At 52.6% G+C, this 16,809-nt stretch overlaps 5 protein-coding genes across 5 annotated transcripts; 2 read left to right on the top strand and 3 right to left on the bottom strand.

Moving 5' to 3' along the window:
- Window positions 1-445: 445 nt before the first annotated feature.
- On the top strand, window positions 446-2,020 carry Z520_09113 (uncharacterized protein; the record flags this gene model as incomplete). Its single annotated transcript, XM_016779609.1, has 1 exon — window positions 446-2,020. The coding sequence occupies one exon, from the start codon at window positions 446-448 to the stop codon at window positions 2,018-2,020; it is 1,575 nt and encodes a 524-aa protein (XP_016629320.1).
- Window positions 2,021-2,719: 699 nt separating this feature from the next.
- On the bottom strand, window positions 2,720-3,446 carry Z520_09114 (uncharacterized protein; the record flags this gene model as incomplete). The annotated part of the gene is made up of 2 exons (XM_016779610.1): window positions 2,720-3,178; window positions 3,231-3,446. 2 exons carry the CDS (start codon window positions 3,444-3,446, stop codon window positions 2,720-2,722), a joined length of 675 nt encoding a protein of 224 aa, XP_016629321.1.
- A 1,423-nt stretch (window positions 3,447-4,869) lies between these two features.
- On the top strand, window positions 4,870-6,360 carry Z520_09115 (uncharacterized protein; the record flags this gene model as incomplete). Its single annotated transcript, XM_016779611.1, has 5 exons — window positions 4,870-5,089; window positions 5,145-5,617; window positions 5,666-5,690; window positions 5,816-5,932; window positions 6,227-6,360. The coding sequence occupies 5 exons, from the start codon at window positions 4,870-4,872 to the stop codon at window positions 6,358-6,360; spliced, it is 969 nt and encodes a 322-aa protein (XP_016629322.1).
- A 700-nt stretch (window positions 6,361-7,060) lies between these two features.
- On the bottom strand, window positions 7,061-12,358 carry Z520_09116 (uncharacterized protein; the record flags this gene model as incomplete). The annotated part of the gene is made up of 1 exon (XM_016779612.1): window positions 7,061-12,358. The coding sequence occupies one exon, from the start codon at window positions 12,356-12,358 to the stop codon at window positions 7,061-7,063; it is 5,298 nt and encodes a 1,765-aa protein (XP_016629323.1).
- A 708-nt stretch (window positions 12,359-13,066) lies between these two features.
- Window positions 13,067-16,675, bottom strand: Z520_09117 (uncharacterized protein; the record flags this gene model as incomplete). Its single annotated transcript, XM_016779613.1, has 1 exon — window positions 13,067-16,675. One exon carries the CDS (start codon window positions 16,673-16,675, stop codon window positions 13,067-13,069), a length of 3,609 nt encoding a protein of 1,202 aa, XP_016629324.1.
- Between the last annotated feature and the right edge of the window lie 134 nt (window positions 16,676-16,809).

Here is a 16,809-nt window from a genome sequence, read left to right on the forward strand (position 1 = left end):
GAAGACCACCACATGCGAGGCTGACCAAGGTCGCAAGGCTGGGCAAATACTCGGTATGGTCAAAGGTGCGGACATGGGAAGCGGAAGTGCAGCAGTGGGACACCAAACAGGATCCACACCAAAATGCGTCCAGCCGAATGGTCGCGTCTCACTCCATGTCTCTAAAGGCCTAAAGGCGCAGGAAACCATCATCCCAGCCATCCCGTTGTGCCAACAATGCCAACAAATGCCATCAAGTTCTGATGCTTCATCATGTCTCTAGACTTCTGCCGTAAATGTCACTGTAAGGGTTTTGCATCACTAACTCCTGTCTTGTCGGGAATCTCGTTCTGCCAGTCTACCTCACCTGCTCTCCCTCTCGCGTCGTCCTCACATCGTCCTCGCATTCACCTCCAGCGCCTCTCATCCTCGTAACTAGACAGCGGTCCTTTCTTCCACATTGCCTATGGCACCATGGCTGCAACTGGCAGCATTACCCTCCTCGCTCCTGGTCCTTATCGCCAGCTCGATTCCGCCAGTGACACCCCAAGATCTGAACCTGCAGTGGCCATACAATCTCCCCGCAGATTCCAAGTACTACCCGGAAGATGAAGTGATGATCAAACGAGACTTAGACGCACAGCGGAAGCTGCAAAAGAGCGACCCGACCGGAGTGAGGAAAATGAGCGGAGATCCTGGAGAAAAGTTCTATCTGCAATACTGGGGCTTTGAGGAGCAGGAGGAGGAATATGACGGTTGCTCGCTAGACTGGGCGAATACGACCACCTTGTTCACATCCTTCGATCAACCAGTCCGAGTCCACGACAGCTACCAGAGTCCACCACGGCTCTTCCGGAGACTGCTACCGGGCTGGCATCTCTTCGCCGAGAGAGATTTCCAGTGTCCGACGGGGACATCAGCGTGCACCTCGATCGATCGACCCAACAGCTGCTGCGCGACCGGCTACACGTGCCAATTGGTCCAGGACACCGGGAACGGTTTGGGAGATGTCGCATGCTGTCCCGATGGTGAGGTTTGTGGGAATACGCTGTCGACATCGTGCGCCAGTGGGCAGACCTCGTGCCCGAACAACCCAGGCGGTGGGTGCTGTCTAGCGGGATACGCGTGCTACGATGTCGGATGCGTGCAGACGTCGACGGCGACGGTTTTGACGAATCCAGCTACGCCATCGACGACGACCGTGACGAGCTATACGACGGTAACGCCTTCGCCCTCGACGCCTACACCAACGACGCACACATCCACGACCATCACGACCAGCCCAACATCATCAACCAGGACTACTTCAAGCGTGACTCCGCTCCCTCCAGTCATTTCAACCGTCACCCTCACCGTCACAGTCACATCCGCCACAACCCTCCCGCTCACCTGCTCCTCGGGCTTCCGCTCCTGCCCAGCCTCTCTGGGAGGCGGATGCTGTCCGACAGACCGGCAATGCGGGTCCTCGAACTGTCCTGCCCTCTCCTCCACCACATCCTCTTCCTCCTCCTCCTCGGCGACTCCTGAACCACCCGTACGCCCAACCTCCCTCACCACGACCGTCGAAACCACAACCACCACCGCCACCCACTCCACATCTCCATCCTATCCAGTCACGGGCTGTCCGACAGGCTTCTACGCCTGCTCGGCCTACTACCCAGGCGGCTGCTGCCAGATCGGGCGCAATTGCGATTCCACATCCTGCCCAGCCGTGTCATCCACGACGCTGGTGTCCGGAAACACGCTGACCATCGTCGCCCCGACGGGGTCCGGGATCACTGCCCCTGGCACGCAACTGACGGGGAACTGCGCCCACGGCTGGTCCACCTGCGCGCCCAGCGTCGGCGGCGGGTGCTGTCCCAGCGGCTATGTCTGCGGCGCGACGAGCTGTGCCGTCCCTGCGAGTGTGACCGGTGGCGGAGGAAAGGGCGTGGGCAAGGAGGCGCCGAATGCCGCGGCAGCAAGCCAAAGGAAGCAGCAGCATTTCTGGGTCGGTGTATATTGGGTCGTATCAATGGGCGTATGGCTCCTGGTGTTTTGATTTTCTCCATGAAAGCAAACCCTGCTCCTGCGCGCTTCAGGTTCATTTGACGGTGCTTGAGGGACGGAGAAAGCGCGGAGAACTTCTTCTCGTCACATTATTATGGTACACCCGAACTCTTGTTGTTCCCCTTCTGGACAAACAATGGCACACACACACATTCCTGCACAATTTTTTGGCCAGGGAAGACGATCAGAACAGAAATCATTTCACTTGATGACCCCGGGGGCTCAGGGTCGATTGAGGACCGAAACATAATGGGTAAATAGACTTAACTTTCTTGCAGGGCAAAAATCGGTCCTTGGTGGCTCAAAGTCCACAGCGTACGGACATCATTGCAAGTGGTTTCCTTTGGGGCAGTTCTGAAGGCATGGATTTCATTTTGAGAATTTCGCCGCCTTATCCTGTGGTGGCTTTCACTCAAGATCCTGCGCTGCGGTCCCCTAACCTGAGGGCATCCTGCTCACAGGAATGGCGCCCAAAGCACCGACTTTGCTATTCCTTTCCTCCATTTATATCCTCATTTGCCGTCCCTTACACGTACACTGTCAGGATGCTGGCTTCTTCTTGCCAGCCCTCTTGCCCGACTCCAAACCATCACTTAACGCCCTGCGCCCTTGCTCAAATCATTTTCTTCGGTGTATGATCCTCGGAGTACCCAAGCCATCCGAAACTCTGCCTGCACCCGTGACGCCGTCACTAGACTTGTTGCTGCACCGCCAGCTCGTTATACTCTCTCAGCTTGCGCTGCACCAGCTCGAGTGCATGTCGCTTGACTAATTCCTTGTCTTCCCTCACATCCACTTGCATGACATCCCATTCAAGTTCTTCCTCTGGCTCTTCCAACGTGGCCATCTGGCTGTGCACCATTCCTTCTTTCATATAGTGGCCCACTCGCGCAGCCACTCTCGCTTGCAGCGTTGCTTCATCGACCTTGAGGTAGATAAAATGGACTTGGACGGAAGGGTGTTCGTAGTTGGCGACTCGCATGACGTCGCGATATTTGCGCTTAAGAGCCGAGCATGTGACGATAACCGAGTTGGACGTTTGGAGCTTCTTGACTGCTTCTTCTCGGAGGGTGATCAGCCAATCCCAGCGGTCGGCATCCGTAAGGGGAATTCCGGAGGCCATTTTTTGCTTGTTGGCTAAGGGATGATACTGTGCTTGCGTTTAGCCTAGACGACAACAGGACAAGTGTAGAGCAGCGTACATCATCACCCTCGATGTAGGGTAGCGACAACTCGGCAGCAAGGTGCTGTGCGACCGTCGTCTTCCCACATCCTGCAGGACCGGTAATGATCCAGATGTGTTCGAGGTGGTCGGCACTGTTTTGCATGACGCGTGCGGAGGTGCCGTAGTTTGAAAAAATAGGTCGGTGCAGGTGCCGAAAGGGATGAGGTCTGGGAGTTCGTTCTGTCGACAGCATGGCGGCTTATGTTAGGCAAGGCAAACGGACGAGGTCGCGACTGAAGCGAACACGAGATGCGGAGCTTAGAGCCGCCGAGACACGCGAGCAAACAAGAAGCAGCGAGCGAAAGGTTAAGAGCGTGGGGTAAAGAAAATTAAGTATAACAAAAGGGAAGAAGAGAACCGGTCACTTACTGGGAGAGAGGAAGGGTGAGATATAAAGATGTAACTCATTAAGGGGCCGTAGGGTGAAGATTGCCGTTAGGCTCACTAGAATTGCTCTTTTGGGTGGCGGTCAGTGCTGGAATATTGGATAGGAAAGAATCAGAGACTCGAGCCGGGAAAGCACAATGAACGTCGCACAGAGCTGGAATGAATCCAGGGTGACTGTTGCCCGGTCTTACCCCACACGCAGAAATCCACCAGGGCGGAGGGCTGCCGGATAAAAATCCTGGCGATGTTGGCCGGGTGGCAGAAGCAAATCAGGTTCAGGTTGGACTGCGGTACCGAGATGGCCGTCTGTGGCTTGAGAACTGGTGAATTGGGTGGAATTGAGCCCCTCGGAGACGCAGTCCTCGTATCGATCGAAATCTTGGAAGAGCACTGACAGGGAATGAATGGTGTGAGAGTTTGGAGAATGTACGGCCTGCGGGGAGACGGAACAGCATCCAAGGGATCGGCAATTGAACCACCAGCTTCGACGCCAGAGGGGCGGCCCGTCAATAGCCGTCTCCAACGAAGATATGTACCTCGTAGCTGGTAGGTGACGACGAGGACGTCCCAAAGAGCTGGGAGATTCTGGATCAAGGACGACATAGGCTCAGACTCAACAGCGGTCACTTGTTTATTGTGCAGAATCCTTTCTCTTGACTCCGTCCAGCACTCTTCTCAGCGTTGGACTGTCTCCCTTTGGCCCAACGGCGGGGAGTGTCACAGCCTTGCATTGCGTTGCATATGGATCAGGTATCATGGAGGTCGTCTCGAGGCAACCACGTGTCTGATGTAAAGTGAAATGAATTTGAGGCAGCACGTCGAGGTAGGCCTGGGCCATGGTTGGGGATAGGGTGAGCGGTGGCTGACCATCGTCTCGTAACACCACAGATGCGTAACTCGGCATCCTCTGGCATATATCATGCCTAATCTGTGTTGTCCGGGTCTCTGTCGATGGCATTAACAGGGTCTGGCGTTGGATTGTGTGAGGAGGTTCAAAATGCAGGCGAAACCAAATGTCAAGCCGCTTGTCGCTTAAGCCTGGCTGGGGCTTGGCGCTCATCCGGGGAAGTGAGCGCAGCTCGTAGTCACCGAGCAGTGTAGCGCAGCTCATCTTTCGACTGCGGCAACATCTCTGCAGCATCTCCCATATACACAGACGACATCCTCCTTGCAGCATCCATACGCTAGATCACTAAGCCGTAGCATCCCTTCGTCCCACCTTTCCTACCATGTCAGCTTTCTTCTTCTCAACACCGGTGGATATCGACATTGTCCTCGAAGATGCCGACGAGCGGCAAACTGTCGATGTCAAGCTCGACAAGAACAGACGGGAAAAGGCTCCTTTATATCTCGATGGCGAATCCGTCAAAGGCGCAGTCACAATAAGACCTAAGGACGGGAAAAGACTGGAACATACTGGTATCAAGGTTCAATTCATCGGACTGATAGGTACGCCGCAAATAAAACAGAGGTTTGGCTGGGAATCTAACTCTAGCTTGTCTAGAAATGTTCTTTGACCGAGGGAACCATTACGAATTCTTGTCGCTGGGACAAGAACTTGCTGCGCCGGGAGAACTGCAACATCCTCAGACCTTCCCTTTCAACTTCAAGAACGTCGAAAAGCAATACGAGTCATATAATGGCATCAACGTCAAGCTACGATACTTTGTGCGCGTCACAGTCTCAAGAAGGATGGCCGATGTCATCCGGGAAAAGGATATCTGGGTCTACTCCTACCGGATACCCCCAGAGACAAACAGCTCGATCAAGATGGACGTTGGGATTGAAGACTGTCTGCACATCGAATTCGAGTACTCCAAGAGTAAATACCACCTGAAGGACGTCATCGTGGGAAGGATCTATTTCTTGCTGGTCAGATTGAAGATCAAACATATGGAGCTGTCCATTATCCGACGAGAGACGACCGGTGTCGCCCCCAACCAATACAATGAGAGCGAAACGTTGGTGCGATTCGAGGTACGTATTTTGTGATTGTGCATCTTCTGGCTGCTCACGTTGTTTCAGATTATGGATGGATCACCATCACGAGGTACGAATTCCCGTATTGCCACGCCTTGTGTTTGGATGGCGTCTCGAGAACCCCCAGGGGTATTGGATGACCCTCAGATTTGGACGCCAAGTAAGAGATGAAATGATATACTGATGAGAGTCTAGGCGAAACTATCCCTATCCGACTGTTCCTGGGAGGATTTGACCTGACACCCACCTTCCGAGAGGTGAACAAAAAATATTCCACCAGATACTACCTCAGTCTGGTGTTGATTGACGAAGGTACGTTCCTACGATAAGCTTCCGCTTCTGAACGGGCCACTGTGGACTGGATGTCGGTGAGAGAGCGAGAGACTTGGTCTGCGTCAGCGTTGCTCATGCAAACGCCTATACACTGGCTGTCCCACACTCGAGGCGCATTTTCAATTGCCGACACGTGGCAAACTTCGCCCGTTCGAACACCCGCATGTCCCCACGCTAGGCCTGGTGTCCGGCTTTCTCAATACCCGTTCTACAGAAGCGCGCGATTCCACCTTATTGATCTGGACTGACATTGTTACGTTGCAAATAATATAGACGCCCGCCGCTACTTCAAGCAGTCCGAAATCGTCCTCTACCGACAAGCGCCCGACGCGCTTCCCGCACTAGCGACAGACCAGCCTGGCATCGGAGGCAAGCTGCCCATCCATTCTCCGCCGACACCTGCCTAATTCATCCACGAGGGCATCCCCCAAAACTTTTCCCATTCGCCCGCGGGGGGATCGTTCTTCGGGGAAAGATTCCTCCCCAGTCATGAAGGCGGGCCTGCCAGTGGATAGGCGTTACAGTGCGCGAATGGAACTCGATTCACATCGGGCAATTTTGCCCGGCAAGGTATACCCGTATACCCGGGATGGTCCGCGTCGGGCTCCTGTTTTTCCAAAAGTGGCAGAATTCGACGAGGCCAACTCTGAACCTCATGTCGGTGCGAGGCTACCTCATACTAGTGGCATGGTCACCTGCGGGCATCGGATACCCTGTCAACATAAGCTGGGATTTGAGGCCCTTGTCGTCTGGTAGTATGGGGGCCCTCGATCGATGGTCCTTGTGCCATGCGTTTCCCGCTCGACTACTCAGATGGCGATAACTGCCCGAATTACGCTTGACTGGCGGAGTATCCCACAGATTCAATTGATGGCAATGCGCTCTCCAAGGATCTGAACCTAGATCTATCATATCAGATGCATTCTTGTTCCGTGCGCCAAGCAAGATTCCAGTTTCACTCTCATCATCTTTCTCATTCTCGAACATCAGTGATACACACTCGGGTATCTAGGCCCTTGCCCCGTCATTATCTTAGTAGGGTCATTCGCAGTGCTTAGTCCCCGGCCCCGTCCTCTCGTAACCCCTCTCCCGTCTTCCATCTTCCTTCTATTTATTCAAAACCCCTGACCGGAAACCCCACTCCTCGCCCACGATTCTCGCCCAGCTCTCCAGAGCCGCTTCGATCGCCTTTCCCGGCTCATCGTCCTGCCACGCCCGCGCCCCGGGACCTTTTAATCTCGGCAGACCCTGCCAGAACTTGTGGAGACGCAGCATTAAGCCGTAGAGGATGCGGAGGTGGGATTTGCCGTCGTCATCCACCCCGGAGCTCCGCATAGGCATGACACTTCCATTAGAAGGTACTGGAGGTCCGTTTGTTGGAGGAGGTTTCTCGCTCCCATCGTCAACCGGCGTCATTATTCTGGCGATGGCCCGGCCGTCGCTTCTCAACTCGACAAATTTGGAGAGTACGACCTGCAATTCCACTTGCCGGGCCTCTGGCGGCGGAGTGAGACCTCGCAGTCGCTGGTCCGCTAGAAACGTCTTGCATGGGTGCGCCACGCGCAGGATGAGGTAAGGAGCTGCTGCACATGCCAACTTGGAATCATCGTCCTTGGTATTAATATCCCTTCGGTCACCGCCTGTTTGGGTAGATTCCTGCTGCCACGATACGAGCCCAAACAGCGCATCCAGCGCTGTGTAGCAAATCCTCCGTCTCACGGCAAAGACAGGTCGGTGGACACTGCCAGGTCTCGTCTGTAACAAGCCCTTCAAGGGTTCATTCTTGAGATCGTCTGGCATATCGTAGAACCAGGGTTTCGCGAGCAGTGAAGCCTCGAAGAGGACAGTTGCATATCCCCTGCAGGCGTCCTCTTTGACTTCTTGTGAATACTGGAAAATGGGGACGATGGCCTCATGTAGGAGTTGGAAGTGATTGATGTCGAACGTTTCGTCATCGAGGATTGTTTCTTCGGTGTTCTCTGGGCCGGGAGGATTGGACAGACCACCAGAGCTGAGGATATTGACGGCGGTCGAGGTGATGTCTGATGCTAAACCATCCAGATGAGAAGCACCCACCGACCGTAACCAACTGTGGCGCACATGCTTCTGCAAGGCTTCGAGCATGACCACTGTGGTGACGGTAGCATTTCTCCATAACGGTGCTTGACTGTTTGTGGGGATCTTCGTGTATTTCGTGTTGATGATAGCGGAGAGTACTTGGCATGCCTTTTGCACGGCTAGGGTGTGGACGAAATCTCCATCCTCTGCATACTCCAGAATCAAATTCCGGAAGTTATCCAAACATGTGGACGCAAAGGCAATGAACGTTGGCTTCTGCGCGGATTTCGATATAGCCGACTTTTTCTGCTGGGAACCGACTTTTCCTCCCTGGACGTTTAGAGTGAGACTCAGCATTCTAAGTAAGAATTGAGAATATTCCGACACTTGGTCTTGCAAGAGAGATTTCAGTATGGCCGTGCACTGCAAAGCCTCCTTTTGTTCCGGTGCCAGAGCTTTAATATCATTCGTGTAGGGAGGATGCATACACAACAGTACCCCTGACTCGATGGAATCCATTAGCACAGGAGCTTGACCTTGCATATAATTCGAAACGGCGACAGGCCTGGTCCTGTACGCTTCAACAAAGACATTGGCATGGGAGGTGAGGGCTTGTTGATTTGGCGATTCTTCACCGGGCGTGCGATGAGATTGAGAGCCTCGACCGATCTTAGCAGGATGGTAGTCTGCCCATAGTTGCATTGGAGACACAATCAGCTCTTCGTCGGCATTCTCTAAAACCGATAGCGCTGAAAGAACTTTCGACAGATTCGAGAAAGCCAACCAAGACGCAGCCAGCGAGCTTGTGCTTAACAGAGACTTCAAAACGTCCATAGTGCGAAGCCATGTGTTTCTGAAGTCATCATGTCTGGCGATCACTGTTAGATTCTGAGATATGATTTGAATGATGCCCTGGGTCAGTTGCGCCACTGAAGCCATCCATTCGCTCTGGTCACTCTTGTCTGCAGCATACTGCGTAATGCAAAATCGAATGGTGTCCAATAGACCAGCTTCGAGCATAATTGCCCATGTATTTGGGCTTAGAGCCTCGCCCGACGCATCAAGCATCTTTAAGAGGACTTTAATGGCTGCATTTCGAACATCTGCACGCTCATCTTTGCACAATTCGATCATCTGCAGCAGGATAACGCTCCAGATAGTGCCAGAAGAGGACTTGGAGTCTAAGGCGATTAATTCTGTCCGGCTCTCCAGTGTGGGCATGGAAGTGAGATCGATGGTCTCAATCCTTGACAAAGCCTGAGACGCGAGACTCCACAGAACAGTCGTGCTTGTCAGTGCCACGTTCAAGTCATAATCTTGAGAGCCAAACTGTCGCAGAAGTTGGGCCAACTTTGCAAGTGAATTGGGATCGAGAACACCGAGGAAGTCCGAGGTGATTAGTTGTATAGATCTGAATGCAACCCTTAGTATCTGGGCAGTCTGTATATGCATGTCGGCTTGTTCCGTTGATGCCTCAGCAGGCAGTGGCTGTGCCTGGCCCCTTTTTGCGAATGATATTGACAGTATTTCGAGTGCTATAGGCCAGCAGTTGTTCAAAGACTCTCCGCTGTGACTGAGCATGCTTTCTAGAGCATCGAGAAGTCTTTTATGGATTTCCAGCTCGACACCATCATACCTCCGACCCGGAGTCTCACCAAAGGACTCTAACTGCTGGAGGAGCGATCGCAAGCAACGGGATCTAATGGTGTCTGCTTCGCCGACTTCGAACCGCGTGTCATCCAGGAGCTTCACCGTCTCCATAGAGATCAAGTCCAGAATACTGGCAGATTGTATTCGATGATTACCAGCAACGCTTGTATCCTGAGAGACCCGCAGCAAACGGTTTGCAATTAGATCCCAGGAACAAGATTGATCTGAGGAGGATGCGAACCGGTATATATTGATGCGCGACAAGTCACTGAGTTTGTTGAGAACGAACCCGATCTCGAGATCCAGAGTTTTTGACTTTGTCCATAAACCGGATACACTCCGGGAAACGTGTTGTGCTGGCCTTGGAGCCCCCAGATGAGTGGGTGAAATGGGAGCAGCAAGACTTTGCTCTGGAGATTGTGAATCGCTCTCTGTCTCACTCTGCCCAAGCAAGCGGAACAAGGCGTGCACGATCACGGCAAAGGAATCGGTGCTGAAACTTCGTGTGCTCTCAAGCATCCTCTTTGTTGCAGCCTGAACAGCAGCTATTTCGGTAGAAAGCGTTGTCTGACCGTCATTACCAGAAACACTCATTCTCGGACTTCCTGCCTGTGAGGTCGGCGCCATTGCATTCGGCATTGCGATCAGAGCGTCAACCGTTTGCATGGTTTCGATAAGGATGAACCAAGCATCTTCCTCCAGCGTCGGGCCAAGGGCGATACCCAGGTTCAACAAAGCTCGAAGACAAAGCAGATGCCTGACATTGAGCGGTGAACTGCTGACCTGGAAGGTAGGTGTCGGTGGTGCTTCAGTTGGGGATTTTAGCGCGTCATTGAGAATCCCATGTTCAGCATTTGCAATTCGAGTCGACTTGATGTTTTGAGAGGCCGCTATGAAACTGCTCGCATTGGACGGGATGGAGGCTTTTGCCAAAGTCGTGAGCAAAGCATCTCTGGGTGTGGAGAGCTCGAGCACGCCGGAGACCTGAGCTAGTTTCTGAACAGATCGGATTAACATGTGGTAGAACTCAGAGTCCAGGGCGGCATTGAGGAATGTTGAGCAAGTGGCAAGCGCCGCAGGCCAGCAGGCTTCGATGAGTTCTGCGGAGGTGCGAATCTGGGCGAAGAGTCGATGGTTTGTCAAGGTCAGAGGATTTATGAGTCGTTGGTATTTCTGAGAGGACGATGTTGGTCGAACGGATCTCCGTGCTGTTTCGTCGTCTGTTCGATCCGTGGCAGAGCTATCTCTGCGGCCCATTTCTGAAGACTCTCGTTGCGAAGCTCGACTCGGGACACTAAGTGGCATGATGAACTTTGACAGACCATCACATAAATGTGAGATACAACCCAGAACGAGAGTGTATATGTAAGTGCTCGGGATCGTGGGCGGGCTGTGCTTTTCGGGTTGATCCATGAGCGGGACAGCCACCACACTCCAATCGGTGCTTATCCCAGTAACGCTTGCATCACTCGAGGTCACGGAGGTGATGGCACCGCCCAGACCCTGCGCTTCAATTGATGCTGCCTCTTCACTCTTTGGGTCGGTTACACGCTGCACAGGGACGGTAGACTGCCGCCCAAGCCCGATCAATGACGGATCTTCTGCTGCGATACGGACTAATGTGGACATGAGTTGGCCTACTAGCTTGACTGAGTCTTTTCCCTTGTCAAACAGGCGGAATGTTTCCCGGAAAACGCTGAAGTCGGAACAGAGGGAACGGAAGAACTCGAGGAAAAGAGCACGTTTCCATTGTGGGTTGCCGTCCTTCTCCAATGTGCCAATGAGCAGGGGGGTCATCTGTGCCACTTGATCTCGGAGGTCCTCGGCGCGAGCTTGTATTACCAGGAGCAAAATAGACAGAGCACGCGAGGTCATGCCAAAAGCATCCTTTCTGGCCAAGACACGCGACAGGCCGTGCATGAGGTTCTCGGGCCATTTCTGATCGCGAAGTTTTTCAGATGTGAGAAGCGAGTCGTAAGCTGTCAGGATAGTCTGTAGAGTTTCGAGCAGAAAGCCAGGAGGAAGACTTTCCACTTTTAAGTATTGGGGTTTCTGGTGATCGAGTAGCAGACAAAAGTCCTCGAAGAGCCTGATTGCGTCGTCCACAGCAGGAGTTCTTAGATCTTCATTTGAGACGTCCTCACCGTCGCGGTCACGCGACAACCCAAGACTTCCTCTGTGCACAGCCTTTTCAAACACCGCCGAGACTAACTGTTGGAAGGTTGCCGCAGCTGTATTGCTCACAGCGGCGGTCCGGCTGGATTGGAGAGATGCACATAGTTCTAGAACAGTTGCAAGAAGGTCGCCGTGGATCTCTTCGGCATAGAGCTGCAGCAAAGAAGGCAGAGTCTGCAGAGTTTTCAGTTGAGGCTCATAGCCTGCAGCAAGTCCATCGCGGAAAGCGTCTAGGATGTCGAGAAGCCTCGTCCGAGCGAGTGCATTGCTTGCAGTCAGTCTCTGGATACAGGCGGTTCCGGTGGTTGCTAGCTTGGTGTTTTTGGATCGGCAAGCAAGAATAAAGGGTTCAATGAATTGTGGCCGTCGGCAAAGGTCGCCAGCCAGCTGAGTTTCAGATGTCACTGAGATCGATCTGAGGTCAGTGAGCGACTGCTCGGCAGCGGCGCGCACGTCATTGTGTCTTCGTTTCGAGTCTGATATGAGGCTCGCCAATTCCGACTGGAGAAATGCATGTGTCATGCCTGCTTCGCCTCATTATGAGCAGAGAGAAGGCTTCGTTGGGCTGCTGGTCGATAGTGCCAGAGAAGGAGTGGCTGAAGTGGCCTTTCGACGGCGACGAATAGGATGCTGCCAAGGCTCAGCCCCTTTTAGGATGATGATGATGCCGCTTTATCCAATCCATGGTGATAGACTCTATGTGTGTCCACTAGGTACCTACCTGGGTAAGTACCTTGTGTAGAGCAGACCAATTCTGGGTGGATAGTCTGCAACCACTTGGAGGAGGCATGACCCATCTAAAAGGAGAGCATCCATGGACCGAAGTGCAAAGCCGCATGCAAAGGGGACTGACAAGCCTAATAGCGGCATGGCGGGAAGTTCAACCACATCTCAGGTCGAAGTACGAGGTACCGAGTACAATACCTACCTAGGTAGATACTCGAGAACAAAAACCTCATTGCCATACACGGTTTGATCCTAGAGCGTGAGCGAAGACCGCTTTAACCTGAGCTTTACCTGAGCCTCGACTGAGCCCTCCCTGAGCGTCCCTGAGGCGTCCCTGAGCAGCAACCTGAAGTACCTCGTACACCAGGGGCCAAATTTAGCCCTTCGCGGTCGCCTCAACTTGCTTCCTAGCTAGGCATGAATCTCGGAAAGCCACCCTTCGACCTGGCAAATTCCCGTGTCCTTACGCTGGCCTAAACTGCCCACCAAAAATTAACATTATTCTCAGGATCCGAAGTGTACGTAGGCCGCCCACACATAAGGGTGTATTCCTGCATTCCTCGCTTGCTTACACACATTATGCAAAGCGATTGCAGCCAGACCCAAATCCAACTTCCCACTGTCTGTCTGCAGATTTTGGTAGAAGCTGGATGCCATTTCGACTGCTGGCTTGTCCAAAATCTGCCATAGTGAAGCAACGACTATCGGACAGCCCGCCATCAGTAAAGCACCGCACAGATGTAAACCTTCGTCGCGCAATTCGATGTCTTTGTTGACAGCTGTCTCACAGGCGGAAAGATATGCAAGTTGACAATTGTCCATTCGCAGTCTCATCAAGTGCGCGGCGGTCAAGGGCTTCCGTTCGTGGTCCCTGAGTAGGAAGCGACTATTTAGTGGCTCAAAGGGATCGGCGTAGCCGTGGCACGCTAGGTGCACAATCGAGCAACGGCGAAGGCTCATGAGGACTTCCTTCCTTGTCGAGGGTGTTGAAGAGATCTTGTTCGGGTTGAAGTGCTTTGAGAGGAAACCACTGACTTTCTTGACCTCATCGGCGGCGTGTGGGAGGGGGGCGAAATGAAGATTGTTCTTATAATCTGGGGGAGTCGTGGGCATGGCAACGGTGACAAAGCTCCCAATGTTCTCTTCGACACCTCGAGGCTCTTGAAGCACCTCTAACCGTCTTCTGAAAGCCATCAGTGATCGCAGAGAAGGAGCATATGACGATACCACCCAATCCATGACCGAATCGAGGCTGTCAGCCGAATCGTCGCCAGACCTTCGTTTGGCGCCAGCTGCGTGTATTGGTAGTAAATTCACCCAGCCGACCGTTATCCACCAGAGACGGGGCCTGTTTTCAGGTGTCGTCTTTTCGAAGTCTGCCCGCAGATAGCCTGAGATGTTCTCGTCGTTTTGTCCAGGTTGGCGGATGCCGAAGAGAGAACGTAGGACCGGTTCGGCAGCAGCGTGCCACATCCACTCAAACACATCTTCGAGTTCCGAACGAAGTTTTGGTTCTGTAGAGGCGCTTGCCATTCCCAAGACTGTTTGCAATCTTTTTGTTTGCTCCTCGCACGGCTCACTGCCAAACTCGGGCAGCTTCAAGGCGAAAATTTTCAGTTTACAGATCACCAATGCGACGCCAAAGTCGGGACCTGATAAAAGCATCACAACAGGACCTGGTTTCGCAATCTCTCGTAACTTGGAATCGTCGAATGGCGGGAGTAGAAAATCTTCCAAGCCGGGTTCTTTGCGTATCTCTTGTGTGACTTCTGCAAGCGCATCGCTAAGCTCGATAAGTGTGGGTTCATTGGCCCTTTCGGAGAATGTTTGCTGCTGGCTCGAGACTATTTGAGATCGAATTCGCTGATATCGGTGCGCCAGCTCCCGGTGTGAGGTTTGAAGGCGCTCTAAATCAGCCTGCCGGTTGAGGACAGTGGCCCAGATGCTACTTCGACCAGATTCAACAATCTGAATGATCTCGAGAGCTGCAGCACCCTGCTGGAACATTGCAATGCCAGTCGCTGCGGGAAGGTAGCGAAACTTTCGAATGATCGGCAGCTGCTCGTGTCGCTGAAGAGCCTCCGATAGTAGACGAACCATTTCGTCCAAAGCAAACCTCCACGCTGTCACGCTTGCATTGATGTCTTGGTTGAATTCAAGCTCCCAGTCAGCAACCTCCACCGCGTAGTTGATCTTGACGAGAGGTGGAAAGTCTTTCTTGAGTACAAGGTGTGCAAAGCGTAGCCATGCTTTTGCATATCCAGGCTTTGGATCAAAGTTGTATTGTGACCTGACTAACCAGGCGCATGCTTGAACAAACAGACCACCATCACCGATATTCCGAGTTTCGAGAGACTTTCGGTAGTTGTCCAGTTGTGTCTGAGCTTCTTTGAAACAATTCTTATGCGATGTGCGAACGGCTTTCTCGACAAGAACGTTAGCCAATCTAATTTGTGGTATGCTGTCGATCTCAATTCCTATGGTGCTGGCCTCAATAGCCTTTTGAAAATGCATAATGGCTCGATCAAAATCTGGCGCAGCATGACGATGTCGTTGACGCATCCATTCGATTTCTCCAAACTCAGAGTGAAGAGAGGATGCTTCTCTGGGGGCGAGAGGACGCGCAGCTGAAGCGGCCAGATTCAACCATATGGAGGCTTCCTCGAGATTTGAGCCGGCGAATGACGCATTCTCATGCTGGAGCCGGAGTCCATAGCACAGCGCAACGACTCGAGGGACAAACTTGATGGAGCTTTGCTTTGTACCATCCACAGCCTCCCTGGCGAATGATATGCCTTCTCTGAGGGCTTCAAGGCTGTGATACTTGCTGAAATTGTCATACTGAATGATACTATTCCAGTATGCAGTCTCCAACTGCTCTTGCTTTGAGATCACACCACAGCTTCCATTAACTGCAAGAGTGGTCGCCCGGGCAATGTGTGAGGTAGCCTGTGCGAGGGCCTTCTTCTCGCCATACCTGCGAAAAAGTAAGGAGTCTAGCTTGCTTTTCTGGGTGTAGTACGTCACAACAAATGGGCTCGACTCAAACCCTTGGAGAAGAAGATTCACGTCCAGCTGATGCGAGTTCAACCTAGGAAGGTCGTAGTGAGGATCCCGCATGGCTTGGAGGTACTCTATTTCGAAGCGTACGTCGAAGCATTGAAATAGTTCATGGCGCAGGAGCTGATGCTGCATCACGAGAACACAATCGACTTCGTTTCGCGCGAGATTGAGAAACTTCCAGTCTTCAGTGGCGGAGAACTTCATGCTAAGAGCAGTCGCGTACCTTAGGCGAATCTGGAAACCTTCCAGCTGGTCGAAGGTGGGTGAGTTGAGGGCGGCTTTAAAAAGCTCAAGGGCTATGTCGAGGTCCGAGTGCTCGCCAAAATCAATCAGTCGAATGAGAAGTGCTTGGGCACAGCATGCCAGTACAGTCGACATCCGGGGGTGGTCATCTTCGATGGCAATGACGCACATTTCTGCGAGCTCGATTGAGTCTTCAAGCAATTCCTTGTCTTCGGTCACTCCGTACAGGACAAAAGCGACATGGCAACATGAGATGACACAGAGTATATATATGTCCACGAGATCATCTGGTGGCTCTTGTTCAGACTCTTGAAAGGTAGCAAGCTCTTCACAACAGCGCGAAAAAGCCAGCTGATGCTGCGCGTATGCCTGCTTGATATCTTCAAGTCTTCGATGCCGCAAGCATTTTTCGTACAGTATCTTCCCCTTCGTGTAATGATAACGAGCGCCCAAGGAATGATCTCTCGGCTCGGAGGTAGTGGCTTTCTCAAGGACATCTAAAGCCAGCTCAGAGTCTTTTGCGGCCAAATCTGAGCCATGGCGATATCGGTCCAGATACGCACGCGCAGCGGCTATCGAGTAATCCACGTGTTCGGGAGATCCAGCATTTGATTTCACCCCCTCAAGGGCAGCAAGAGCATGTTCGACTTCTGTGTCAAACGGCGCAGGGTCTTTAAGAGCGTAGATACGATCAACTCGTTCTTGACGCGACACTGTCAGACCTTGAACTGTTGCACGTTGAGCCTCATTTTGCAAGATCAATCTGCTTGACATGCCCCGTTCTTCTGGATATGCCGCGTCGCTCATCAGAGTGGTTATGCGAATGTCGCAAAGACCATACTCATTGAAATATGAGGGCTTTGTCTATTTCTTAATTTCGCGTATCTGTGCAAATCAGGCGTGACTTGCGTTCAAAGCTGGAGAATGCGAATGTTATTATT

Source organism: Fonsecaea multimorphosa (genome assembly GCF_000836435.1).
Source record: "Fonsecaea multimorphosa CBS 102226 unplaced genomic scaffold supercont1.22, whole genome shotgun sequence".
Taxonomy (NCBI): domain Eukaryota; kingdom Fungi; phylum Ascomycota; class Eurotiomycetes; order Chaetothyriales; family Herpotrichiellaceae; genus Fonsecaea; species Fonsecaea multimorphosa.